At 36.9% G+C, this 26424-nt stretch overlaps 2 protein-coding genes across 5 annotated transcripts; one reads left to right on the forward strand and one right to left on the reverse strand.

The window, feature by feature from the left end:
* The first annotated feature begins 1386 nt into the window (after positions 1 to 1386).
* On the forward strand, positions 1387 to 3056 carry LOC121268287 (major latex allergen Hev b 5-like). Of its 2 annotated transcripts, none has more exons than XM_041172481.1 (2): positions 1387 to 1546; positions 2381 to 3056. In XM_041172481.1, the coding sequence occupies exons 1-2, from the start codon at positions 1532 to 1534 to the stop codon at positions 2834 to 2836; spliced, it is 471 nt and encodes a 156-aa protein (XP_041028415.1). In that variant the 5' UTR covers positions 1387 to 1531; the 3' UTR covers positions 2837 to 3056. The 2 variants fall into 2 exon arrangements, with proteins under 2 accessions (XP_041028415.1, XP_041028414.1); XM_041172480.1 differs by having other exon boundaries at positions 1421 to 1546; positions 2363 to 3056.
* A 6282-nt stretch (positions 3057 to 9338) lies between these two features.
* LOC121268230 (E3 ubiquitin-protein ligase UPL5-like) lies at positions 9339 to 23109 on the reverse strand. 3 transcript variants are annotated; one of them, XM_041172399.1, is made up of 4 exons: positions 23034 to 23109; positions 21041 to 22773; positions 15317 to 15906; positions 9339 to 9994 (listed from the first exon to the last, which is right to left on the reverse strand). In XM_041172399.1, the coding sequence occupies exons 2-4, from the start codon at positions 22707 to 22709 to the stop codon at positions 9731 to 9733; spliced, it is 2523 nt and encodes an 840-aa protein (XP_041028333.1). In that variant the 5' UTR covers positions 22710 to 22773; positions 23034 to 23109; the 3' UTR covers positions 9339 to 9730. The 3 variants fall into 3 exon arrangements, with proteins under 3 accessions (XP_041028333.1, XP_041028332.1, XP_041028334.1); XM_041172398.1 differs by having other exon boundaries at positions 21041 to 23100; XM_041172400.1 differs by lacking the exon at positions 9339 to 9994 and adding an exon at positions 15131 to 15313 and having other exon boundaries at positions 15364 to 15906; positions 21041 to 23098.
* Positions 23110 to 26424: the final 3315 nt, after the last annotated feature.

A 26424-nucleotide genomic window follows, 5' to 3' on the forward strand; every position in this document is an offset into this window, starting at 1 on the left:
CTTTTGGATATTTTAGATTTTGATTGGTACATTTTTATTCATTCAATATAGAGCTTGAATTATGTCCACACACATATTTTTATTTTTTTCATTTTTTTTATTCTTTCTAAACTAATTGATTTCTTCTACTTTTCATTTACACACCACACATTTGGTAAGAGAAAAAAAATAAAAAAATTATGTGTGGTGTGTGGTGTAAGAATGATGAGTAGAATTTTTCATATATATATAATGTTGAGAAATTTTACTCATCATCCACACACCACACACCACACATAATTTTTTATTTTTTCCGTAGCAAGTATGTGGCATATGGATAATGAGTAAAAGAACTCAATTAATTTAATATGAATAAAATAAAAATAAAAATAAATATAGTGTGTAGAATGATGAGTAACAAAACTCTTATAATATTTCATATTTGGACCTACATGCTGCTTTTATGCCTTGCCTGAGTCATGCTTTCTTGGCATGCAATTGCAGTAGAAACTTTGGCAAATAAAATTTGTAGCATATTCAGTATTTAAATAACAAATATATATATATATATATATAAACACTATCATCACGGGTACAGTACTTACTTCATGAGGGCTATTGATGTTGTTTTGGCCCTAAAGCAGATTGTAATATTGCACTGCATGCCTACCCTATTGTTCACATTTCTATTCTATATGCAAGTTTATTCGTGTTTTATCAAAATCACATCCCGTCACACCCGTTATATATTACACTTTTAAGTGATTATTATTTAAGTTATTGACATGTAAAATTATTTCAAATGTATGATATCAGTATAAATATTAAGCTTCAAAATGGAAAGTATTATTGCTAAAAAAATGAATCGTAACACATGAAATATGATACTGATATCACATGATATGATATTGATATCACATATGGTCTCCACCATTTGGCATTCACAATTAATGGTACTTTTTTAAAGGTATAAATAATACATATGGCCTTGTTTGTTTTTACATATCAGATGAGATCAGATGAAAATTGAATAAAATATTATTAGAATATATTTTTTCATATTATTTTTATTTTAGAATTTGAAAAAGTTGAATTGTTTATTTTATTTTATGTGAAAATTTAATAAAATTATAATGATTAAATAAAATAAAATTAATTGAGAAGAGTTATGAATACAAACAAGACGTTATCTTAACTTTTATATTCTTTTTATTTTGGGAAAATATATACATTGAATTCTTTAGGGAAAAAAAAAAAAAGAAAGAAGAAAGAAAACATTCACAGCTAGGCTTACGAATTATAATGTGCTTTAGTCTGTGTCAGTACTGAAGTGAGTCGTCTCGTTGCAAAGATTCTTCTGGCGCTGATCACACTCCTGATTTCGCCCCTTTCCATCTCTTTTGTTATTTTTACACAGCACTCACGCCTCTATATATAGCTCTCTCACTCGGATCAGCTCCTCACCTCAGCTGCAACTACTGATCATATTTCTCGCTTCTTCCTCTTTCCATTTTCTGTTCCAACTTCTTTTATACTTCTCTTTGTATATCAAATGGCCACTGTTGAGGTATATATTCAACTACTATTTTCACTTTTGCTTATATATATATATATATATATATATATATATTTATATATATATCGTCTGCTTTTCGTAGAATCCATTTGCATACAGTTTCAGAGTTTCTGATAGATCATTCCATGATTCCATCTTTGACAGTGTTTGAAGTATTTGCAGTAGGGTTCTTGTTTTAGACCAATGGTAGATTTCCTGCATGTCTGATCAACCTGATCAGCATATATGATCAGAGAAAATATGTCAAATATTTTGGTATTTAGCGCACACACTCTAGCTTCCTCGCAAATGACGGATCATCCATCTTCGGCTACCCTTTTCTTCATTTGCCTGCAGAAGAAAAAAAGATTTTTTTTTTTTTGTTACAACAGATCGTAATGAACATGTGCTAGCTATAGCACTAACTCCATCTGATCAGAGTTATTGTAACGCTTTGTATCAAACTAAATCTAGCTCTTTTGATAGATCAGTTCCATCAACCTTGATAAAAGAGTATTGATCTGATGAATCCAAGGCTTTTCTTTTACTGTTTTTAACCTCATTGGATTGCTATACAACGGAGGATCGATATGGAGAACTTTTGTTGTAATGTCATGTATTACATTTTTCTTGGCTACTTTGTCATTGCCTTTTTTTTTTCAATGTATTATTAGTCCCAAAACTTCTGTTTACGAGAAAAGCCTTGGATTCAGAGGCTTCTACGAATCCTCTGAAACATGTTGAGTTTTACATGTTTGATATTCAAAGCGTGAAGTCGTTTTAAAGTTGTTCAAGAACTTTTGCATTGGTTCATCTCTGTCATTTAAGGTAAATCGGGTATTGCAGGTAGCATCGGCTCCAACAACATTGCCAGAGAATGAAAAAACTGAGGTGACCACAACTAAGGAGACAACACCAGAAGAGCCAGTGGCAGCACCTGCTGCCCCAGAACCAGTTACTGAGGATACAAAAGAAGCAACACCTGAAGCCCCAGCAGCAGAGCAACCCGCCGCTGCTGAATCTGAAGCTCCAGCTGAAGTTGAGACCAAGGAAGTGGTAGAGGAAGCCAAGGAGACTGAGGCAGAGAAGCCTGCAGCAGAGAAGACAGAGGAAGAGACTCGAGAAGTGGCAATAGAGCCTGTTTCTGAGGAGGTGAACAAGGTAGAGACCAAAGTAGAGGCTGCAGAAGCGGCTGAGGACCCAGCAGCCCCGGCTGAGGCAGAGAAAACAGTGGAGGAAGAGAAGCCAGCTGAAACGGCAGAGGAAACTAGCACTGAAGTTCCAGTTGAGAGGATTGAGTAATAGTTCAATAAAAGAGGTGATCCAAACTAGGGTCTTAGTTTGGATCCTCTTAGATTGCATTTCTCAAAGTTGGCATGCTATTATTTAGTTCTATTTTCTTTTATTTCTACTTTAATTATGGTTGTGATTGAGGTAAGGCTCTGGATGGGTGGTTTTGATATGGTGTGATGAGATGTCATCTCTAGCCTTGAATAATGAAATTTACTGTTTTTGTATTAAACATAAGAGATTTTTGGTTTCCCATCTCTGCTACAATTATCCTTGATCCTCATGGGGGATTCAAACTGTGCCTCAAAGCTGCCAAGGGGGCAGATCAAGATGTTATATGAGGCCATTTGTTGCAGATATTGTGAACGTAACCAAAACCTCCATATACAGCAATGAGATGTGAAATGGCACATAGATCATGGCTCGCTCAAGGATTCCTGTAAAATCAGGAGCTTTCAGATAATTTAGACTTGCCACGAGCAAAGCTCTATAATTCTATTACATCTCTCTCTCTCTCTCTCACACACACACACACAAGTAGATAAATGATTTACAAGGAAAAGATGAGAGTTTAGGCATGAAAGAGAACTTGGCTGATTACGTCGAGCATTGGAAATCCCACTTTCGTGGTAATCCCTTTTATGGACACCCCAGAGCCCAACTTGGCCTGATAAAAGATTCAAAGGAAACTGACCTTCCATGATCCCATCTATATTATGTGCAGAAAGAGTTGAGGGTATCAAATTATCAATTTCCTTTAAAGTCTTTCGTTCGTCTTCAAGGGGCATTTCCACTATGCGTGTAAAAATCCATACCGGGATGGTGTTTTTTTCCCTGTGCTGTAACAGAATGTTAACGATGATATTTCACTGGTCTTAGGTTTTGAATATGTAATTGTTAAATATATAAATTAAATAATAAAATTTACCTCTTCCAATCAGCTCAACTTTTTAGAATAAGTGATGATTTTATATAGTATCAGAGCATAGATCTTGAGTTTAAATCCTGACTCTATATTTTATCTAATTTAATTAAATATTTGTTGAGCTACTAATTGAGGAAGAGTCTATCCACACGTGAGGATAATTATTAAGATATAAATTAAATAATAAAATTTATTTTTGTAATTTAAATTTTTTTATACAAGTGATGATTTCACGTAAACTTAAAAATTGAGAAAGAGAGAGGAAGAAAGAGATGATTTTTTTTTTTTTTTTCACAACATTTAGCCGATTATGATGGCGAAAGAAGTTTGTTGAGTCGACTAAAAGGTTAAAAAGAATCAACTCCTTCGAGTAATTTGTTGAGTCGACTAAACGAGTAATGATGGCGACAACATGGTCATCGTATTAAGCCATTTGGCAGCCGCAAGGCTCGTCTCACTCTTTTTCTGCCAACTGAAGCTGTGCATGCCAGGTCATACCTGGTAAAAGATTGAGACTCTAGTGTTAATGTCTAATATCGTATAATAGATCGAACGGGGGAAATAATCATTATTGACTCGCGGTGGTGATTCGAATTTTGATATGATATTTTTCATATTTATCTATAAAATAATAATAAATAAGTAAATAAAAATAAATAAAAAGAGACACATAGATTTATGTGGTTTAGTATAAAAATTTACGTACATAGATTGTTTAAGGAAAAAATTCACTATAATTGGTGATTTTACAATCTTTCATGACCTCACATATCGCTCAATAAAATGGAAAAATTTAGTCTAGGCATAGAGAAGTCGTCCCCAGCCTGTGGAGAGTCCCTTCCTTATATAGAGGTTTATTTCCTTGGAGTGATTGAATCCAACTTGTCTTGTGAAGCCTTTTCCTTTTTGGAGTATATGTCTAGAACTGAACCGAATCAGACTGGTTATACTCCTACTCGACCGCGTAACTCTAGAGATGCGAGTGTAGTGGGAGGATGCCTCGACTGACTGCGTAACTCTGGCGATGCGAGTGTAGTGGGAATATGCCTCGATCGCGTAACTCTAGTGATGAGAGTGTAGCGAGAAGATGCTTGGACCACGTAACTTTGGCGATGTGAGTGTAGCGGGAGGATGCCTCGACCTTTTAACTCTTTGTGGTGGGAGACAAAGCGCTACTGCACTCTGTGGCGGGAGCTAGAGCTCGATCGTATCAAAATAAAAACCAACAGGTTAGATTAAATAATCCAAATAACAAGTTTGAGATTTGCAAACCTAAGCTATCTTACTTGAGTGTGGTGAAAGCTGGTGACACATGGGCGATGCCCGTTGGCGGCTAGGTTTTGGCAACAAAAGAGACACAAGATGCCCGCGATACCGAACAGTCTATTCTTATGGGATCTGGTGCATTAATGCTGGTATGATAACGAATTAATATGTCCGAGCGGTGCTTGAGAAAGGCATTGCAATTGGTATTTTGCACCATGCAGGTTATCTCTAGCGAAGTATATTCTTGGGGCATACTGCCACTAGGTTTTTGATGGAACCTTGAGGAGTTTTGCAGGATAAAATCTTCCAAAAATCAAATTTGTTAGTAAAAATAAAATAGCAAGTTTGAGAAAGACGAACTAGAGCCATTTAGCCAGTGCTCTTGATCCCTCGTTGACTAAGATTGTTTGAGTTTTTTTTTTTTTTTTTTTTTTTGAAATGGAATTCCTGGTTGATATGCGATTAAGGTGCACTGTTCATCAACGCTTCTATCTTCGCATTTCTAGTTGTTGGCTCGATGCCCACCATGCTCCATCAAATAATAAATCTCGCATCAGAACTCTTTCTCGCCAAGGTTGGTTACTCGCCACCTTTGCTCGCCATGTAACTAGTGATCTATCGGTGTACGTGTCTGCATGTGTGTTGTTGCTCGCCACCTTTGCTCTCCATTTGCGTGGTCTCGCCATCTTTGCTCGCTAGGTCGGTTGCTCGCCTTGGAGTTGCTGCTTGAGGTTGTCTCCGTGGGTGATGAAGCATCCATAATATACAAGGTCAGTGAGGGTGGCGATGAAGCATCCAGGATGTACAAAATTTCCACGATGTTAGTGAAAAGCTTCTCCAGTAGGTAAAGAGTCCGTGTTGATGGCAAGGGACGTCATCATGGTTAGCAACCACCGTGCTAGGCAGGAAACTCCGGTGGGTCACGTAGTGGCTGTCGGCGACTTCACCGGCCCAATGTTGTTGTTGGAGGTGCAGAATCTTGAATACCTCCAACAGTGGCACCTAGGTCCTCTGGCGACGAGAAACTGGCCAGCAACTCCTCCGTGGCCTAGGATCTTCTTTGTTGGTGAGGTAAGTGGTGGCTTTAGGTGGTCTTGTTGGCGCACGAACACCTCGCTTATGGGCCTTCGACAACGTGCATGGTGCGATTGAGCTCTATGGCTCCTTATGGAGTGTCACAACGAGCAGAGCTACAATGGCTAGGATCACTGTGCTGGTGATAGAAAAATCCGGTGGGCATGGTCGTGGCCAATGGTGGTCTTTCAAGATGCCCAGCAACGCGCATCGATCCTCTACATGCAGCGTTGTGGCCGATGTGATTGGCTTCTGTGGTCAACAAACTACCCCGCCAGAGACGACAGTTATGGTGGTTGCTGATGGTGCCCCTACCAACTCACAGACACCTGTGGGTGGGCCTTTGGCAGCTTGTTGCTCTTTGCCCACACTTTGCACAGCGTGCACAGTACTTTGATCCGATGAGTTGTTGGCGAGAGCCTTCGTCGTGTAGGTTTTGCACGATGAAGGAAGTAGGTGCACACTGTGCACCCCCTCCTTACGTACACAGTGCATGGCACATGCACAATGCGTCTGTTTCTTGTGTTCTTCCTCTCTCTCTATATATATATATATATTAAATCATTCATTGTAGTATTAGAGTGTAAACAACAAGAAAAATAGCAAAGTTGAGGAGATATTATCTTGCTTTTCGGTATGAAAGATTAGTCAATCCCACATATGATGCCAATTTTTAATACCTAAATTTGCATAATAGACCGGAACAAAGGAAAGAATTATCTCCATCCCACAATGGTGATTGAGGCTTCGATTCGATACGATACTCTTCACGTTCATTCATAAAATAATAATAAATAAGCAAATAGAAATAAATAAATAAAGATATAGAGATTTACGTAGTTCGGCATAAAAGCCTACATCCACAGGTTGTTTGGGTGTAAAATCCATTATGATTGGTAATTTTACAATCTCTCATAACCTCACATATCGCTCAATATAATGGAGGAATTTAGTCTAGGCGTAAAGAAGTCGTCCCTAGCTTGTGGAGAGTCTCTTCATTATATAGATGTCTATTTCCTTGTAGTGATTTAGGACCGGGCACCGACAATGTCGAAATCGGAGTGCCTTACCTCCGACTCCGACTTTGTCAAAGGTTGAATCTGACCTCCGACTCCAATTCACATAGCCTCCGATCCGACTCCAACTTGTCAGAGCGGAGTCGGATTTGGGACTTTTTATTGGATTTTTTTTCTTAGCCCATTTAAAATTTCAATTCAACAATCTTGGGCCCTCACTAATCAGATTTGGGCTTTCAGATTTCAGGTTTTTTTAAAAAAAATATTTTTTCAATTTCAATTTTATTAAAACATAACCAAAATTGAAAAAATAAATCATTGTACAAATTATTATTATTGTACATTAATATTATATTTTATTATATGTTAATGTTTATACATTAGTATTACATGTTATTATAAATTTATATATTAGTGTTTATACATAATACATTAGTATTTTATGTTATTATACATTTGTTATTATATAATTAGTATTACATGTTATTATACAATATTGTTTATACATTAGTTGTTATTATACATTAGTGTTACATGGTAGTAATAGTTAATAGTATGGTGTTTATATATACTAAACTATTATTAGTGAATTTAGTCTATTTATATTATAATATAAGCATATTATTTTATATAATTTGCTCATACTAGTATATTATTAAATTTAATTAACTATATAAGTTATAGATATATATAATATATATGATTAATATATAAAAAATACATATATTTTTATAAAATATGTACAATATTGGAGTTGGAGCCGGAGTCGATACATCGCCACCTTTGACTTCGACTTTTTTGGTTAAAAAACTCCGACTCAGGCTTATCGGAGTCGGTGCGGAGTCAAATTTTCGCTCAGCCCTTGAATGATTGAGTCCAACTTGTCTTGTGAAGCATTTTTCTTTTTGGAATCTGAGTTAACTTCTTTTGATTTATCTCTTCCTTGACTTATATTTTCCATACCTTATCTTTTGGCTTTATCTATTTCCTTATTATTAGTGATAGGTTTTCAATGGATTGGACTCAGACAATTTAGTCCCTAATACTAGTAGTAAGATCGAGCAGTGTCATTACATGCTTTAAAAAATGAGTTTTGGTACATATAGTCACTTTTGCATATTCCATATATATTCCACTAATGTGATTGATTAAAACAGTTATTTTATATTTAAAAAAAATGACACAATCAATTACATTAGTAGAGTATGCGAAAAAGTACGTAAAAGTGACTACACATAAAGTTTTTGTTAAAAAACAAAGTATGTGAAAATATACATGCAATTCTTTGGATAATTAATTATCAGAATGAAACTAACGTATAGATAATAAAGCATAGAATCATTTAAATTTAAGAGGAAAATCTGAAGAGTTTAGTGAGACATCATGACTTCTGTGGGATATCCATTTTCACTTGAAATAAATAGTATGCTTTTAATGTAAAATATAAAATATGTTAATTATTGAGTTTCTAAACTGACAAGTGAAATAATTAAAATAATGAATATTATAACTTTGGTGAAATGAAGAGCTTGCTATTAAATCTTTTTTCAGATACGGCGCATTTGCTTTGCCCTTTACTAGGTCAGGTCTCTGGCATCTGAAAGTACTGAAATTGAAGTCAATTCTGACCAAGAAAAAAAACAAAGGAAAGTGAAAACAATGGCACGATGCATGAGTCTCATTTTGAATGAACATAATAGAAGTGCAGTGAATGCCAAGTTCTATATTAGTTCCTTTTTAAATAAAATTGAACTTATAATGATTCTATCGTTTTGAGTTGAAATGAGATGAAAATTAAATAAAATATTATTATAATATTATTTTTTATAATAATACTTTTAAATTTGAAAAAATTAAATTATTCATTATATTTTATGTAAAAATTTAAAAAAATTATAATTATATGATGAGATGAGATGAGATGAGACATTTTCACTATTCAAACAGAACCTAAGAAAAACTTCAGAAACCTTTTTTTCAAATGATTACATGTATTGCTTTAATTTTGGAGTTGCCGAATCCTCTAAATGTTGCTCAAATTCCACCCAAAATAGAAATGAAATGGATCCTATGATATCTACTGAGAATATTGTAAGATAAGAGTCTACTTCATTCATGTGTCTGTCTTTCCTCTTTCTTCGAGATTCTCACTGTCGAATAAGAATTTGAAGAAATCTTGATTTGCAGAAAAGAGAGCAATTAATAGTTATGGATGTAAACAACAATGCCGTGATAACCCAAATATTCTCTAAATAAAACAAAGTCTTGGAAAGAATTCACACACTAACAAGAAGCTGAAGACTATCAGAGGAAATTGACTAAGCATGTCATTGCAGAACCTCGGTGCTTAAACGTCATGATAAAGCCAAAATATCTAACACTAGGCAAGAAGTTCATGATGGAAGTGGAGATTTTTTTTTTTCCCCTGCCTCCAGCTTTATTCATACTATAACTATACAGACAGTCGAGAAAAAAGCAATGACACTGGAAAGGGCCCAAAATAAGAGGATTAAAGCAGCTTCTTCCATAGTCTAAATGACGAACACGATATTCCTATAATCTGTACAAGCTGAGTATGTGCAATCAAAACCCTTCGCAACTCCAAATGCAAAGACGTAACTAATATCACCAAGTACCAAAGCTGCAGCCTACATGTTCTTGGGTGATGACGTGTAGGCGATCTTGCATGATGGCCATGGATGGATATGGTGGGAAACACAGCCGGTAAAAGCATGTGTGGGATGAAGGCAGGCGTTCGTGAGGCTCTGTGGACTTGTAGATGTAAAGCCGAGAAGCCAACCCACGGAAACCTTCCACTGGTAAATACTTCACTGAGGTCCAAAAAAAGAGAAGAACCTTTCTCTGCTCTGCCGACATTGCGCCAACGATCTGCAAATTCCTTAAACATGAGAAAATTCAACATAACAAACTGGCAATAAAAAAATGCTAATGCCTTGTCATCAGTAGGTTAATTGCTTAATTTTTTAATGGTGGAGCATGTAAGTTAGGCTGTCGGTGATTATATGTCTGAGTGGAACTAGACAGCAAAAAAGAGTAAAAGATCAAACAACTGTCTACGCAAATTCAAAGTATGCTTATAGGTATTCAAATCAGAGTGGAAGATAATGCCATTAATTCAAGGCGTATTGGGTGCCTTGTAAATTAGCAATAAAAAACTCTTGATGCACTTTGATTTTTATCTATGGCCATAATTTTTTTTTATTGGCACCGGGTGTCCGAGAACAGCGTCCCGACTAATCTCGACAGTGCACAGGCCCTCGGTAAGGAGTTATCTATGGCCATAATTTAATATGGTATTCTAAGCATCCAAAAGATTGCATTAATTCTATAGCACTTATGTCTGTTTAAGTTCGGTTGTCACATATACCCTGACTGAAGGCCTTAGGCTTGGTGGTATGCTCCCTCCAAGGTCTAAGATTTGAATCCTCTTGGGTGTAAACAATCTCTAGGGGCCATCGGTCTTGGAGATTTCCCCCTTGAATTACCCAATGTGCATTTACGGGAAACTCCTTACCGAGAACTTGTGCATCCCCGAAATTAGTCGAGACGCTGTTCTCGGACATCCGATGCCAAAAAACCTAATTATACACCACGTGAAAGCCTTTATTTGACTGCTTGCGTCAATTCGCAAAATATTAGCATAATGAAAAGGACTTGTCTCACACAAACATACAAAAGAAGCCAGCTTCGTCAATTCCCAACACATTCCCATGTCTGTCCTAAGTCGATTCCTTATAACTTTCCCCTTGACCTTTTTTTTTATTTATATATATAAGAAGAATTTATTAATCCACATAATTAGGCAAAGACCCAGTACACAAGAGGTATAGAAGAGAGAAACCTATTTACAAGCTAAGTAACTTTCCTCTTGACTTGTTAATGTGTATGTTGGTCAAATATGTCATTAGCAACTTAAAGTAATTCTCGACCCCATGAATCATGTCATACTTCTATCACATAAATAAAGTATGATCTATATAAGAACGTTGTATTTAAATTAATTTCAAAAGTAATTATCAACCTCAACAGAGGCGCTCTCTCTTGGAGGAGCTACAGTGTCTAGAGGGCGAGGAGGCAAGAACTCTCTCTGAATCTGAGAGAACTCGTAGGAGTCATGTAGTCACAAAACTCGAAAGAGATGGAGGAGATCTCTTGGAGACAAAAATCAAGGGCACTATGGCTCAAGGAGGGAAACAAGTGCATGAAGTTATTCCATTGGGTGGCTAATTCACATAGGAGGAACAACACTATTGAGATGATGATGGTAGACAGAGAAGTTTCCTCGGATAAGTTAGTCATCAAGAACCACATTGTACAATAGTACGAGCACCTCCTCTCCGAACAATACACATGGAGACTGAGGCTGCGTTTGGATGTTGAACTAAGTTGAGTTGAGTTGGGATGATAAAATATTGTTAGAATATTATTTTTTAATATTATTATTATTTTGGAATTTGAAAAAGTTGAATTGTTTATTATATTTTGTGTTGGGATTTGAAAAAGTTGTAATGATGAGTTGAGATTAGTTTACTTACCAAATGAAGCCTGAAAGTGGATGGATCAGCTTTTGCATCATTAGACCAACAAATCCCCGGGTGGCTAGTGACAAGGTTCTAGGCCCTAATGGTTTTACCATGGGTTTTTTCCAAGTTTGTCGGGAAGTGATCAAGGGTGACCTTATGAGGGTATTTTAAGAATTTCAAGCTAATGACAGGTTTGAAAAAAAATATCTAAATGCTGCTTTTTTAGCCCTAATTCGCAAAAACATAGGGTTTGTGGATGTTAGAGACTATCACCCCACCAACAATCATAGGCAATTGGCTGAGCCTAAACAAGACAAGAAGCAATGGCTTGTGAATGGAGTTTACAAGATACTTTCTAAAGTTTTAGCGAATAGATTGAGTACGGTGATGGAGAAGTTAATTTTGAAGCCTCAAAATGCATTTGTCAAAGGTAGACAAATTCTAGATTCAATATTAATTGCAAATGAAGTCTTGAACGGGCGAATCAAATCTAGAGAACCTGGGTTACTTGGCAAATTAGAGATTAAAAAAGCTTATGATCACGTCAACTGGAATTTCCTATTTTATCTACTTGCAAGAAGTGGCTTTGGGGAGAAATGGTATGCTTGGGTAGCATCTTTCTATAGTTCGCTTTTCTATCTTGTTGAATGGTTCAACATTGGGTTTCTTCTACTCCTCCCGTGGTTTGAGACAGGGGGACACATTCTCTACTTTTCATAACTGTCATGGAAACTCTTAGTAGGACGATTTTGGGCCTTGTGGAAGGTGGCTTTCTATATAGCTTCTCGGTGGGGAATAGTGTGATTATGGCTCTATTGATATTTCTCATTTGCTTTTTGCTAATGATACTCTCATCTTCTGTGGAGGAAATCTTGGGCATATACAATCTTCGAGGGCTCTCCTTTGTTTTGAAATTGTCTCGGATTTGAGAGTTAATCTCTCAAAGTCTGAATTGGTGCCAGTGGGGGTTGTCCTCGATGAGGTGAATCTAGCCTCTCTCTTGGGATGCAAGGTATCTTCTTTACCCAATAAGTATCTTGGCTTATCGTTGGGTGATTCCTTCAAATTTGAGAGGATCTGGAATGTTGTGGTTGAAAATGTGGGGCAAATATTGGCTTCTTGGAAGAGGTTGTACTTGTCTAAAAGGGGTAGGCTCGCTTTGATTAAATGTACCCTTTCTAACCTATCCACCTATTTTTTGTCCTTGTTCCCACTCCCCACAAAGGTTGCCAACCGTATTAAGAAGCTACAATGAGAAAAGTTGCAAATTTCATCTAGTAAATTGGTCAAGTGTTTGTACACCAATTTCTGGGAGTGGATTGGGGATCTGTAACTTGATGAAGTTCAACCAAGTTCTTTTGGGTAAATAGTTGTGGCGGTACCAACACGAAATGGGAGCCCTATGGAAGCACTTCATACATTTGAAGTTTGGGGATGATGGTGCTCGAATAATGTTCGCGGTGTATATGGCGTGGGTCTGTGGAAAAACATTAGAAAGGGCTGGGAGATCTTCCTCAGACATGCACGTATTGTGGTGGGTGACGGTTCTCACGTCAAAGTTTGGTACGACAAATGGTGTGGTGAACAAAGCCTCCAAGACACATTCCCTATCATTTTTGAGCTTGTACGAGCGAAGGATGCAGCGATAGCTGATCTCTTGGTCTTCACTAGTAGCTTCCCTCAATGGAATGTAGACTTCATTGGGGTAGCTCAAGATTGGGAGATCACCGACTTCTTTGATTTACTGTATTCTGTAAGAATGACTAAGGGTACCATAGAAAAGATGAACCAGAGCCCCTCAAAGAAAGGTAGATTGACCGTCAGAACATTCCACCAGTTCTAACGAGCCTGGATATGACCACCTTTCAATGGAAGAATATATGGTAGACGAAAGCCCCTCTAAAAGCAGTTTTTTCTTTTTTTACCACAGAAAATCTGAAGAAGCGTCAGGTAATGGTGTTGGACTGGTATTGCATGTGTAAGAAGAACGGGATGATTTTTTACATTGCGAGGTGGCCAAGACCATACGGGATGATTTTTTTGCAGACTTGGATTATCATGGGCCATGCCTTCTAGGCTGGTGGATTTCCTAACAAGTTGGAGAGGACTCCAAGGTAACCACAAGTGGCAGCAATTTGGAGAATGACTCCTATATGTATGTGTTGGTGCATTTGGTGGGAGAGAAATAATAGAAGCTTCAATGATAGTTAGAGAACAATGGATGAGCTTAAAACCTTGTTGTTCTTTTATTTTTTATAAGTAAAACCTTGTTCTTATAAGCGAGGGGTCATTGATTTTAATGGACTAAATGTCCACAATTTTCTACTTTTTGTTGTAAAACCTAGTTAGGTACTTCTCATGTATACATCCTTTGTACTTGGGCGATGCCTTCTCTTATGAATAAAACTCCTTGATTACCTATCAAAAAAATTCTCAACCTCATGAGTTAGATTATGGCCTACTTCTATCACAATGACCTCAAGAGAACAGTCCTCCCAATCAACAAGAAGACCTAAAGCTTACAAAACAACATCTCCACTAGAAATGTCTATCTACAGAAAGATCATTGTTATTCCTGGAATAAGAGCAGAACTATTTCACTATTATCTCTTTTCCAGTGGAAAACTTGCTAGATGGTCTACACCAAAAACTCATGGTGCGCCACAGCAAGATTTCCTAAGAAATAGCACATGCATCTTTGAGTTTTTTACTCCACGATAGGATCACATTCTTTTAAGTACTCGATGATTATCATCTTCAACAATTTAGTAAATATTGCTAAGCCATAATTGCCCATAACCATTGAGAACTTGACTGAATCCATTATGCCCAGTACTTTTTTTTTTATAAGTAATAATTTATTCAAGAAATAGGCATAAGCCCAAGTACACAGGACATATACAAAGGTAACACCTACAACTTCCACAAACGAAAAGAAACTACATGCCAGAAAACACCTAGACTTTAATCCCTATATTTACCCTCACCAAACTCTAACTCCATTTTGTTTTTAATCGAGACTCTAACCCCATTTTTAAAAACCATGCAAAGTATTGATGATATTCACATACATTTATCTTCCAACTGTCATTATGCAGCATTGTAAGTATAAGCATGTTTACACGAGAAAACTCTTTTCTCCTTTCTTCTATTACCAAAAACAAACACACCCTACCTTGGGTAAGCCATTTGAATAGTCAGAAGGTATTAGAGGCATTCAAAGGTGCCCAGCATACAAAAAATAATTTTTTTAAAATTAAGCAAATAATGGAGCAACCAGCCCCCTTCAACATCTCTTATAATGTGTTCTACGCTTTGAAAGCTAGATAAAAAAAATAACATCAATTAAAATTATGGGGAGAATTTTCTATAAGTAACATTATAGTGAGAATTAGCGAAGAGGGAAAAGGATGAGCTAAATAGAACTTTGGAAAAAAAGATATCTAGAAAGGCACAAGAAGGCATGTAGCATACCCAAAAATGAAGACTTCACCCACAAGGCAACCCATATTATAAGACATAGGAAGCGATCTTAAATTTGCCAACAGGAAAATAAACAGAAAATAAGATGATAAAAAAAGGAAATAACAGAAAATATGGAACAACAAGAGAAGATACTAATCAGAGCTAGAGAGAATAATAAAAGTAAAATCCTGCAAGCACTTACCTTCCAGAACCAGAATATCTGAGGATCAGTTTCTTTGTAGCCATTGTACTCAGTATGTGCCTTCCAATCATTCACGCAGATGGTAGTTTCGCTTCCATAAAGCATCGAATCGAGATCTTCAAGCTCTAAACTTTGGAAAAAGAACTTCTGGAGCCTGGAGTTGCAAAGAATATGACCAAAACCTTGAGCAAAATGTGATACCTGTTCTGAGATAGATGTCACAAACTGATGGTCTATGAGAAGTTTAACATATTGCTCCCTGTTCTTGCTATTCACAACAATGCTTTTCCCACCAGGGTAAAGCTCGACGACTTTCCTGGTTCCTAACTCCTCAACTTCTCTAACAAACGTTAATCCTAAAGCATCTGAATCAATAAAATCGGAATCCATCTCCAGAATCTGCTTGCAGCTACTATACAAGCATGGATCTGCATCCCTTATATCTTCGAGAGAAATGTCCCTTCCAGCCAATTGTAAGAAAAATACACGATCAAAGACAACGCCTACTTGCACTTTATGCATCAAAGCTAAAGCAATTACCCGGCCAGAGAAGTTGAAATATTCAAGGTGCAAGGGATCCACCTTAGATGCTGCATGCAGAAGAAAATGAATAAATTGATCATGATTGTCTTTGAAAAAATATTTTTTTCTCCATAGAACATTTACTATACAGAACATAATTCAGAATGCGGAGGCAGGGAAACTCTGCATGATGATACAGCTCCCAAATGAATGAGGGAAACCCAAAACAGGCTCCAGGCAGCTTCTCTGAAATTGGACTAATATTACAACCTAACACCAAACAATTGTTCCAGAAATAATTCTTTTGTAGCTTGAGGAAAGGAGGAAATACCACCTCATTCCTGGAAAATGATTCAGTACTTGGGTTGTTCCAGGCATCTAGGTTATCCACGCCATTGTGATTTTGAAATTGCACGAGAAGTTTCGGTGCTTATGTTGAGAAGGAACTGCTCAAGGTAATTATGAGAACCTTACATTCTACATAGGTTTTCAATTTTTTTTAGGCACCACAATCCAACTTGGTCTGGCCCCCGGTCTTCCCTTTTATAACTAGGCATATATATTAGGTTGGTTTCATGTCACCTATTGTTTATAGATATGTGCATCGAAATATATCTTCTAGTTTTATATAGGACTTTTGATGCATCAGATTTGTATATTACTTCTGATGAATCAGATTTTGTCTTGATTACGTCTCGTCTAGCCCAAGTTCACATTAACCGTATTCCAGAACCAGAATATGCCATCGCCACTACAGACTGAGAACCACTCTTGTCAGTTCTCACAATCATAGCACCAGCTCTGTATTATACAAGGAAAGAAGATTTCCACAAGGATCACTTTTCTACGATCTCTACCCTCCACATAATTCTAATCATGCATAGACCTCAATAAATGAAAAATCTAGACCATAGGGCTCAACAGATCACAAACACACTCAAGTGTAGTGGCTGCAGTACCAGTCATATTCCAACTTCTACGTTATGTCAAACATATATTAACGGAAATAAAGTCATAATGCTCCTAAAATATTGTATAACACTTGAAAAACTATTCTGTTCCTAGTAGGTACCAGTGAGCTAGATGAAGACAGATATTGTGTGCGACTACATTCAGATAAGCCACGCTACAAACTCACAGTTGCATGTACAAATGTTAATTTTGGAAGTCAAACTCTCAAGTTTACATCCATATCATATTTCAAGAACTTTCATCTTTAACAGTTAACAACGCTACAAATTCACAGTTGCGTGTACAAATGTTAATTTTGGGAGTTACTGATTGCAGAAGAACAGATTAATATAACCACAGAAAAACACTCCTCTATTTCAGGAGTTCAACTTACCACAACACACTCCTCGCCTACAGGATTTTCAGAATCAAGATAGTTGGATATGTAATCTATTTGAATTGTGAATCTTACGATATATAGGTTATAAAGTAGTATAGCTGTTATTTTCACTCTATTTAAAGTCTTTGTATTACACACAACTCCATATATAGAAAATTCAAAGTTTAGCCTTTTGTACATGGTATCACAGAGCCAAACAAAGACCAAAGTCTGATCCCAAATGGCCTCCTCCTTCTCACCCACTTCTAATACAGCAGCTGCCCCGCCCACCCTTCCGTCCCTCTCAAATTTGCCACTGTCTATCAGTGTCAAACTAAATAATTCCAACTATCCCGTTTGAAAGCTCAAGCCCTACCCTACTTCCGTGGCCAAGCTTTTCGCTATCTCGATGGCAATGTAAAGCCCCCTCCCACAGAAATCGATGCCCCTCATCCCACCTCAGGTGCTATTGTTAAAATTCCAAACCCTCAATATGACCAGTGGCTTCGTCAGGATCCTTTAATACTTGCCACCATCAATGCATCTCTTACTGAGGATGTTCTCACTCAAGTCATGACATATACCACTTCTCGTGATGTATGGCTTGTTCTTGAAAGAAATTTCTCCTCTCTTTCCCGTGCCAAAGCTATTCAAATTCGCACTCAACTTTTCAGCGTTGCATGCTCGTCTTCAGCCGCAAGCTCTCTAGTGTTCAAGTCTCTGCCAATGTTTGGCATCAGCGCCTAGGCCATGCTTCATTTCCTGTTATTAATAAGGCACTTTCCTTTCCTGTTAAGAATCATGCATGTTCTGTTTGTTCTGAATGTCAGCTGGCCAAGAGCCACCCTTTACCCTTCAAAAGTTTGAATATTTCGGTTTTGAAACCATTGGAATTATTATATTCAGATGTTTGGGGGCCATCTTCCATTTTATCCACTACTGGTGCACATTATTACATCAATTTTTTAGATGATTCCACCAAATTCTTATGGCTCTTCCCATTAAAACTTAAATCTGATGCGTTACAAGTTTTTATAAAATTTCAAGCTGCAGTTGAACGTCAATTTAACACAAAAATTAAGGCCCTCCAAACCGACTGGGGTGGTGAATACTGCAACCTGAATCAATATCTACAAACTCAAGGTATTACTCACCGTATAACTTGTCCTTGTACGCATCAACAAGCCAGAGCCATTGAAAGGCACCACCGCCAAATTGTCGAGGTCAGCCTTGCCTTACTCACTCAATCTACCAAAAGTTTTTGGGAAGATGCCTTCTTGAGCGCTGTTTACATAATAAATCGTTTACCATCTCCTGTTTTACAGCATATATCACCTCATGAAATGGTCAATCATTCCAAACCTGATTTTAATTTTTTCCGTGTTTGGATGCGCTTGTTGGCCCCATTTACGCCCATATAATAAACATAAAATGGATTTTCGATCCAAAAATTGCCTTTTTATCGGGTATTGTGTTGTTCGTCGAGGTTATAAGTGTTTAGATGTCTCCACTGGCAAGGTTTTTGTCTCTCGTCATAGTCTTCGATGAGTCTCTCTTTCCCTATAAAACACCACAGTTTGATGTTCCTCCTAGTCATGCTTGTTATTCTTCCTGCTAATCTCAAATTGTCACCTGCTAGTTCCACTCCTTCAACAGTTTCTGATTTTCAAATTGCAGCACCACCTCCGCAGGATATGCTCACACCGACCAAGTCTTTAGACTGATCATGCTCTTGCTTCGGAACCTCCTGTCAGGGATATCACTTTGAATCCGCATGAACATAATCCAGCACCTCCCCTTCCACCCTCTACCTCGACTGCAACCTCAGAATATCCACTCAATGACTACCCGCAACAAAAACAATATCCATAGGTCTAAATTACCCTCAGACTCACACATCAGATATCCTCTTCCCAAAGCTCTCATGGACACAGTCACAAATACTGATCATGAACCAACGTGTTATTCGGAAGAAGTCAAACATCACGGTTGGCGAGAAGCTATGAACAAGGAGTTCGATGCCTTAATGACCGATGGTACCTGGACTTTGGTTTCTTCTCCTCCTCATGCTAATATTGTCGATTGTAAATGGGTGTATAGGATTAAAAGAAAGGCTGATGGAAATGTTGAACATTTCAAAGCCCGTCTGGTAGCTAAGGGCTTTCATCAACAAGATGGTGTTGATTTTGCCAAAACCTTCAATCCTGTAGTGAAGCCTACAACGGTCCACTTGGTATTATCACTTACTGTCTCTCGTGGTTGGCATCTTCGTCAAATAGATGTCAAAAATGCTTTTCTGCATGAGGATGTTTATATGGCACAACCACCGAGGTTTCTTCATCCTCAATACCCGCAACATGTGTGTAAACTTCAAAAGTCTTTATATGGATGGACTTCGTGAAGCACCAAGGGTGTGGTTCTCTCACTTAACTAACAAACAACAGGCTATTGGATTTAAAGGGAGTCAGGCATATCATTCTCTTTATGTTTATCAGCACGGTTCTATTCACATTTATTTTTTAATATATGTCGACGACATTATATTAGCTGGTGTTGATCTTGATTCAATTAACCGAGTGATAAGTTTGTTGCAGAATGAGTTTGCAGTCAAAGACGTTGGTGAACTTAGCTTCTTCCTTGGCATAGAAGCTAACAAAAGTGACAAGGGCCTCTATTTGTCTCAGCGCCGTTATATACTTGTGTTACACCTAAGTCTACGTCCCAGCCATTGTCAAAATCTGATGGTGCCTCATTTTATGATCCACATCTGTACAGATGTATTGTTAGTGGGCTGCAATATCTTTCTTTTACTTGGCCTGAGCTTATGTTTGCCATACATAAAGTTAGCAAATATATGCACGATCCCAAAGAGCCTCATTGGGCAGCAGTCAAACGAATTTTGTGGTACTTGAAGAATACTATCTCCCATGCTCTACTGATCCAACCTGATAAAAATCTTCAACTTCAGACATTCAGTGATGCAGATTGTGCATCGGATTGTGATGATAGGCGCTCAATTGACGCTTATTGTGTCTATTTGAGCAAAAATTTGATTTCCTGGAGCTGCAAACAGCGACTGTTGCTCGCAGCAGCACTGAAGCAGAATACAAGTCTCTTGCAAATGCAGCTGCTGAAATTCAGTGGATCAAATCAGTGCTCTCAGATCTTCATGTCTCAGTTGTGCACCTTCCAATCCTTTGGTGTGACAACATCGGAGCAACTTATCTCACGAGTAATCCGCTATTCCATGCACGTACAAAACATATTGAAATAGACTTTCATTATGTTCATGATCAAGTTCTATGTGGTCAGCTCCATGTCTGCCTTCTCTCCACCAAGGATCAAGATGCTGATGCTCTCACCAAGTCGCTGCCTTCTCTTCGGTTTCAGCTTCTGCGTGATAATCTAAGGGTCCATTCCTTACCCCTTCGATTGAGGGGGCGTGTAGAAGAACAGATTAATATGACCACAGAAAAAAACTCCTCTATTTCAGGAGTTCAACTTACCACAACACACTCCTCGCCTACAGGATTTTCAGAATCAAGATAGTTGGATATGTAATCTATTTGAATTTTGAATCTTTCGATATATAGGCTATAAAGTAGGATAGCTGTTATTTTCATACTCTATTTAAAGTCCTTGTATTACACAACTATATAGAAAATTCAAAGTTTAGCCTTTTCTACATTGATCAAGAAAAAAAAATTGGGAGGCAAACTCTCGAGTCTACATCCATATTGCAGTTGCATGTACAAATGCAAGTTTGGAAGTCAAACTCTCAAGTTTACATCCATATCATATTTCAACAGGTATAAAACAAATAACGCAACAAGTGTTTTCTAAGTTGAATATAAAAACCAATTGGAACTTACTTGGATTAGGAAAGAACCTTCTGCGATCATTTGGGCACGGCACGAAAAGAGCATTTTCTGGGTTGAATATAGCTTGGCATACTAAGAAAAACCACTCCCGCACTACACCTGGACCCGTGGCTTCCTCATTTTTGAATTCCATAAAGAGACCAGCATGTAGAGCCTCAGGTTCTGCCTTTGCTATATACTCGAATGATTCTGCCAGCAACTGAGACCTGTCAATAAGCATCTCATGCAGTTCCTCATAATCTTCTTTTACCTCTGGAAACATCATCATCGCCAAATGCCTCCTAGATTCAAAATCAGTCACATCCTTTTGCTCAAGAAGCCACTGATGATCATCGGTACGCTTAGCATATTTAATAATTAGCGTGCACAGTGAAGACTTTCTAAGTTTCAAAACCATCCAAAAATCTTCTTCGGCACCCAGATAAAGTTTGGAAACGCTATTCAGCTCCTTCAATATGGCAAGATACTGAGACCAACCAGAATAAATACTTTCACCTTCCCCCTTGTGTTTAACAGCCAAGCACTCCTCCATTTTGTGGAGGCACTCTCCCATTCTCTTCAACAAATCAATAAATAACAGATGAAGAAACTCAATCTCTTCCCCATACAATGGATGCTTGTATCCTTTCCCATCCAAAGTCACAGGAATGGGACCCTGAAAACCGACTTGTTCAGTGATCTCAGTCCGCAGGAGGAGCAAGAATGCCGCTAGATCCCGAACATCACCCGAAAGCGGCCCCACACTTGTCGGCGATTCCATACTCGAAACTAAATCCTTGGACAGCCTATTCCCCAACTCGCTAACAAATGGGAAAATCTCTTGCATCACAATTACTTTCTTAGAGTTCTCCAACGACCCAGTCGATTCCAACAATGACCCAAGTGTACTCCGACACGAGAGATACAAAGGGTCCTCAAGCGCAGCTCTTCTAAGCAACTTACAAAACTCGAGAACTATAGGTGCACAATAATTATGATAGGGCTTAGGTAACGAGTTACGGCTTGAATTCAAGAAATGCTTTATTGAACTATCCGCACAATCTTTGTTACCTTTGATCGGCGACATATAAAGCATAACCAATGCGGCCGGGGCCGAACACGACAAGAATATCTGCAGATGCCCGGGGACGCGCTCTTCGTCCTTTGGAGTTTCCGTCAAGAATTCCGTCATCCTCAGTTTAATATGGTTCGACGCCGAAGCGATCGTCTCGCCTCGGCAAAGCCTGCACACCACCGAAACGATGTCGTCAACCACTTGCCACGCGTGAGGGTGCCCGGTGCTACGCATACGGCCCACCAATTCAAGTCCGGCGTCGTTTTGGATGGAGCACTCGGCGAGCGTGCGCTCCCACTGGAGCTGCTTCCCCCGATATATCAGTCTTTGCTCGTGAACCGGAATTCCGGTCACCAGTTGGATTCGGTCGTGAACCGATCTCACGGTGTCGCGAGGGCAAAATTGGAATACCATGGTTTTTCCCTCAGGGATCATCTTTATGAAGAACTGCAGCCGGGACTCGGAACGAGTCGACTCGGCTCGAGTCGAACAAGAATATGAGGTCGATCGGTCATCGGGAACCCTAGGATTAAACTGTGCGGCGGTGATGGAGCGGGGTTGGGCGTCCGATGAAGAGTGGACGGCGTTGGGTTCGTCTTTCCTCATTCTAACTGAAACTAACTCGGCGAAAGCAGCGTCGTTTTCATCCTGGTCCTCGTCGTCGTCGTCGAAGGTCGGGCCACCATAATCGTCCAATTTGCGCTTCGAGGAGAGTCTGGGGTGATCAACTGTGGTGAGGATCGCGTTGGTGGCGGTGCCGACGGTGGTGGGACCACCTAGCTGGGGAACGCAATCGACGGTGGGGGTTTGCACGAGAGACATCTACAGATGGAGCCCCGCCGCCAGTGGAGGAACAATCAACGTTAAGGTGGGGCGGAGAGCATGGAATCGGAAATCGGCAAAACCTAGAGAAGAGAACGATGAAATTGATCGAAATTGTGGTATGGGCTATTGTTCCACAGCAGTCATCAACAACGACTGTCATCTTACGCTATTGCATTTATATATATATATATATAGTGTGTTTGTATTTATTCACATTTAATTTATATTTTCATAAATTATAAACAAATATAGAAGCTTTGGCTGAATGAATGCAGTGAGAGTTGGTTGGGTGTGGGCGAAAAACATGAGACTTTCATGCAACTATTCACCATTTTGACGGCTCTGATCTCTCCGCGGAGTTGGTGTTGTGTGCGATTATAGAGCTATATATTCGTGGGCCGCGATCCAGTTCCTTAATTCGGCGCAGAACAAAATAACGCACGACAAGTACGAGAATGATATTAAAATAAAAACAAAAAACATATACTAATTCATACCTAATTTCAGAATATAGAAATGTAATATTTTATTTTATAATAAGATGTTACGCAAATTGAATTTATATTTTTATCAATTTTTTTTTTGCATAATATATTATAATTTGGTGACAGTACTACGTTATTCATATTTTCATTGTACTTGGCAGAGAGACATAATTTTAATCTAATTGTATTCAATGATTTTATCATAATCTAATATATGAGTAATATTACATATAGTTGTAGAGTGTATAATTATTTTGAAAAATAGTGAGATTTACTATTAAAAAATTATTATTTTTTTATATAGGTCCCTTATTTACTTAATTTTTTTTAAAGAAATTGCACGGCACTTACATACTCTACGACTAAAAATATCATATTTCTCTTTAAGGAAACCATACATTCGTAATTTCACGAGACAACAAAATTGTAATAAAACAGAGAGTTATTCTATTATTAAATTAGTTTATGAAGCATACTATTTACATTATTTAATAAGATTTAAATTTTAAATTTTTTTTTAAATCAAATTATGTCACGTAAGTATTTTATTAGATGTTATTTACATCGACTTATAAATAAAATTTTTCATTACTAAATAAGTCATTTATCAGTATTATTCTCTATAATCATCTTTATATCTGAGTGTAGGAATCAGAAAAAACTTAATTTAAGAATATAAGATTGGGATTTTGTTCTTGCAAACTTTTATAGGGCTTTTCCACACGATAACTCCGGTTACTAGCCATGCAAAATATTTTCAGGGTATTCTGATTTTTTTAATATCGATATTTGATTTCTCATTAAATGATGATTTGCAGAAAAAGAATGTCACCGCATCAATATTTATTTATTTTAAATTATATGAAATATGATAAATATTTAGTTAGTATGAATACAATTAAATAAAAAAAGACTAAACCAATATTCTACTATTGTCTCAATCTATTAAGGTGACAGTATTAAATAATTAGATTATTATATTTTATAATAAGAATTAATGTAACGGCCATTAAATACCATCCGATCAGCAGCAACATCAATTATAATAATGAAAATTCAGTAAATTTAGACTTTATTTGATAAGTAAATTTATCTCAACTTATTATTATAATTTTTTTAAATTTTAATATAAAATATAATAAATAATTTAATTTTTTTAAAATTTAAAATAATAATAATATTAAAAAATAATATTTTATTTTCTCAACTCAACTCAACATCAACTCAACATCAGGTCAGCTCAACTAAAGTCCAGGAATTCGGCACCACGCGGATTCATATTGCTTGCAGAATTTTGGGGTGAGATAGGAAATGGGACATTGTCTTTCCCCTTTGTGGATGAGATGACATCAAATCATCAATACAAAGTTGTGCCCTTATTTTCTTTTTCTTTTTTTTTCGATTAACATTAGATACAATATTAAAATATATAAATTTAATACATTATTTTTAAAAAAATATAAAATCCACAAAAAGAGAAACTAATTTTTTTTTTCATTCGAATCTCAAATTTAGTAACTTTTTGAAAAAAAAATGCGTGAGACTTACCCGCTTTAAAACATACAAATATTATTTTTCTTTTTTTTTCAGCATTATTTTCCTAACTAATTGTGTAATCTTGTAAATCACGTCAGCCTAATGGGTTCTAAAAAATGGGAAAACTACACTTTATCTCATCAGCTGACAGCTACCATTTTTTTTTTTTATAATGTTTTAACATGGCTATCAAACCATCAAACTTGTCATTTTATCACTTTTTATAAATCTTGTTCTATCCTTAAAAATCTAATTGTTAAGATCGTGTATTGTCACCTATTAGATGTTTGATCTTAACAGAAAGATAAATCAGAAAACCAATATTAGGAGTAAAGTGCTAAGTTTGGTAGTTTGAATAGGTATATGCAATTTATTTGGTAAGAAATCATACCCTTTTGATGAAATTAAAAATTCATCTTGTTCCTTTTTAAGGATAATACAAAAGAGAATAAGGGCTTGTTTGGGTAAGGAGATATTTTTAGATATTCTCAAAACTTCTCATAAATTCCTTTTCAACTATCACTCAAATACAAAATACTTTTCAATTTCAAATTTTCAACTTTTTAATATAATCATTATCTAATCATTGTTCAAACATAAAACTCAATACAAAATTTTCAAACTTCAAAACAAAACATAAAAAAAATACAATTTTTTCAAATTTAAAAACAAAAATTATATTCAAACAATTTTTTAATTTTATAAAATTTTTATTCAATTTTTTTTTTCTCTTTTCCAAAACTCAATAAAACACTTTAGTTGATGGAATGCATCCATGTAATCATTAGAGGCAGGGCATTTGACGTAGTTGTGTGCTAGAAACAGGCACTTCGAAGAATTTTACGAGCTATCCAAGAGGCGACTGCACAAGTATGGAGCTAATGTGACTGTCCTTCAACACATGAGTACATGTTCCAGTTAGAAACGAGTGAAGGGTTCTAGTTAACGATAATGGAATCTTTTTTTCACAAAAGAGCCCAAGATCCCAAACAAGATTTTATGGGGCTCTAATCATCAGGACTGATGTAACCTGGAGCTAGATACAGCCTAGTTTTCCACAATGAAAACAGAAATCATCCAGCTTTTCATATGTAAAGGATACACAAACATCATGTTTACCTTGCCGCGGAAGGAAAAGCCCATGGTTCGAGCGGATTATGTGGATTGATTTCCACTAAAGCACGTATAAAATTAAGACCAACATCAGCGACAGTTCAATCAAAGCTGCAAGAGAGGAGATTTTCTTTGGTGCAGATCAAAAGTATTGAAGCAATTCATTTAAATGAACCCGCTCTAAGGTCTCGTTCGTTTTCACAAATAGAGATGAGAAGAATTGCGATGAAAGTTAAAAGTTAAATAAAATATTATTAGAATATATTTTTTTAATATTATTTTTATTTTAGAATTTGAAAAAGTTAAATTATTTATTTTATTTTGTGTGAAAATTTAGAAAAGTTATAATGATTAAATGAGAT

Source organism: Juglans microcarpa x Juglans regia, chromosome 5S (assembly GCF_004785595.1).
Source record: "Juglans microcarpa x Juglans regia isolate MS1-56 chromosome 5S, Jm3101_v1.0, whole genome shotgun sequence".
In the NCBI taxonomy this organism is placed as follows: Eukaryota; Viridiplantae; Streptophyta; class Magnoliopsida; order Fagales; family Juglandaceae; genus Juglans; species Juglans microcarpa x Juglans regia.

Bases quoted from the DNA above. Each gene is read 5' to 3' on its own strand.
- LOC121268230 (XM_041172398.1), bottom strand. From the start codon at position 22,925: ATGTCTCTCGTGCAAACCCCCACCGTCGATTGCGTTCCCCAGCTAGGT. The intron at 15,907-21,040 runs GTAAGTTCCAAT...TTCTGCATGCAG, and splicing joins AAGGTTCTTTCCTAATCCAA to CATCTAAGGTGGATCCCTTG. The intron at 9,995-15,316 runs GTAAGTGCTTGC...AGGAATTTGCAG, and splicing joins AGATATTCTGGTTCTGGAAG to ATCGTTGGCGCAATGTCGGC.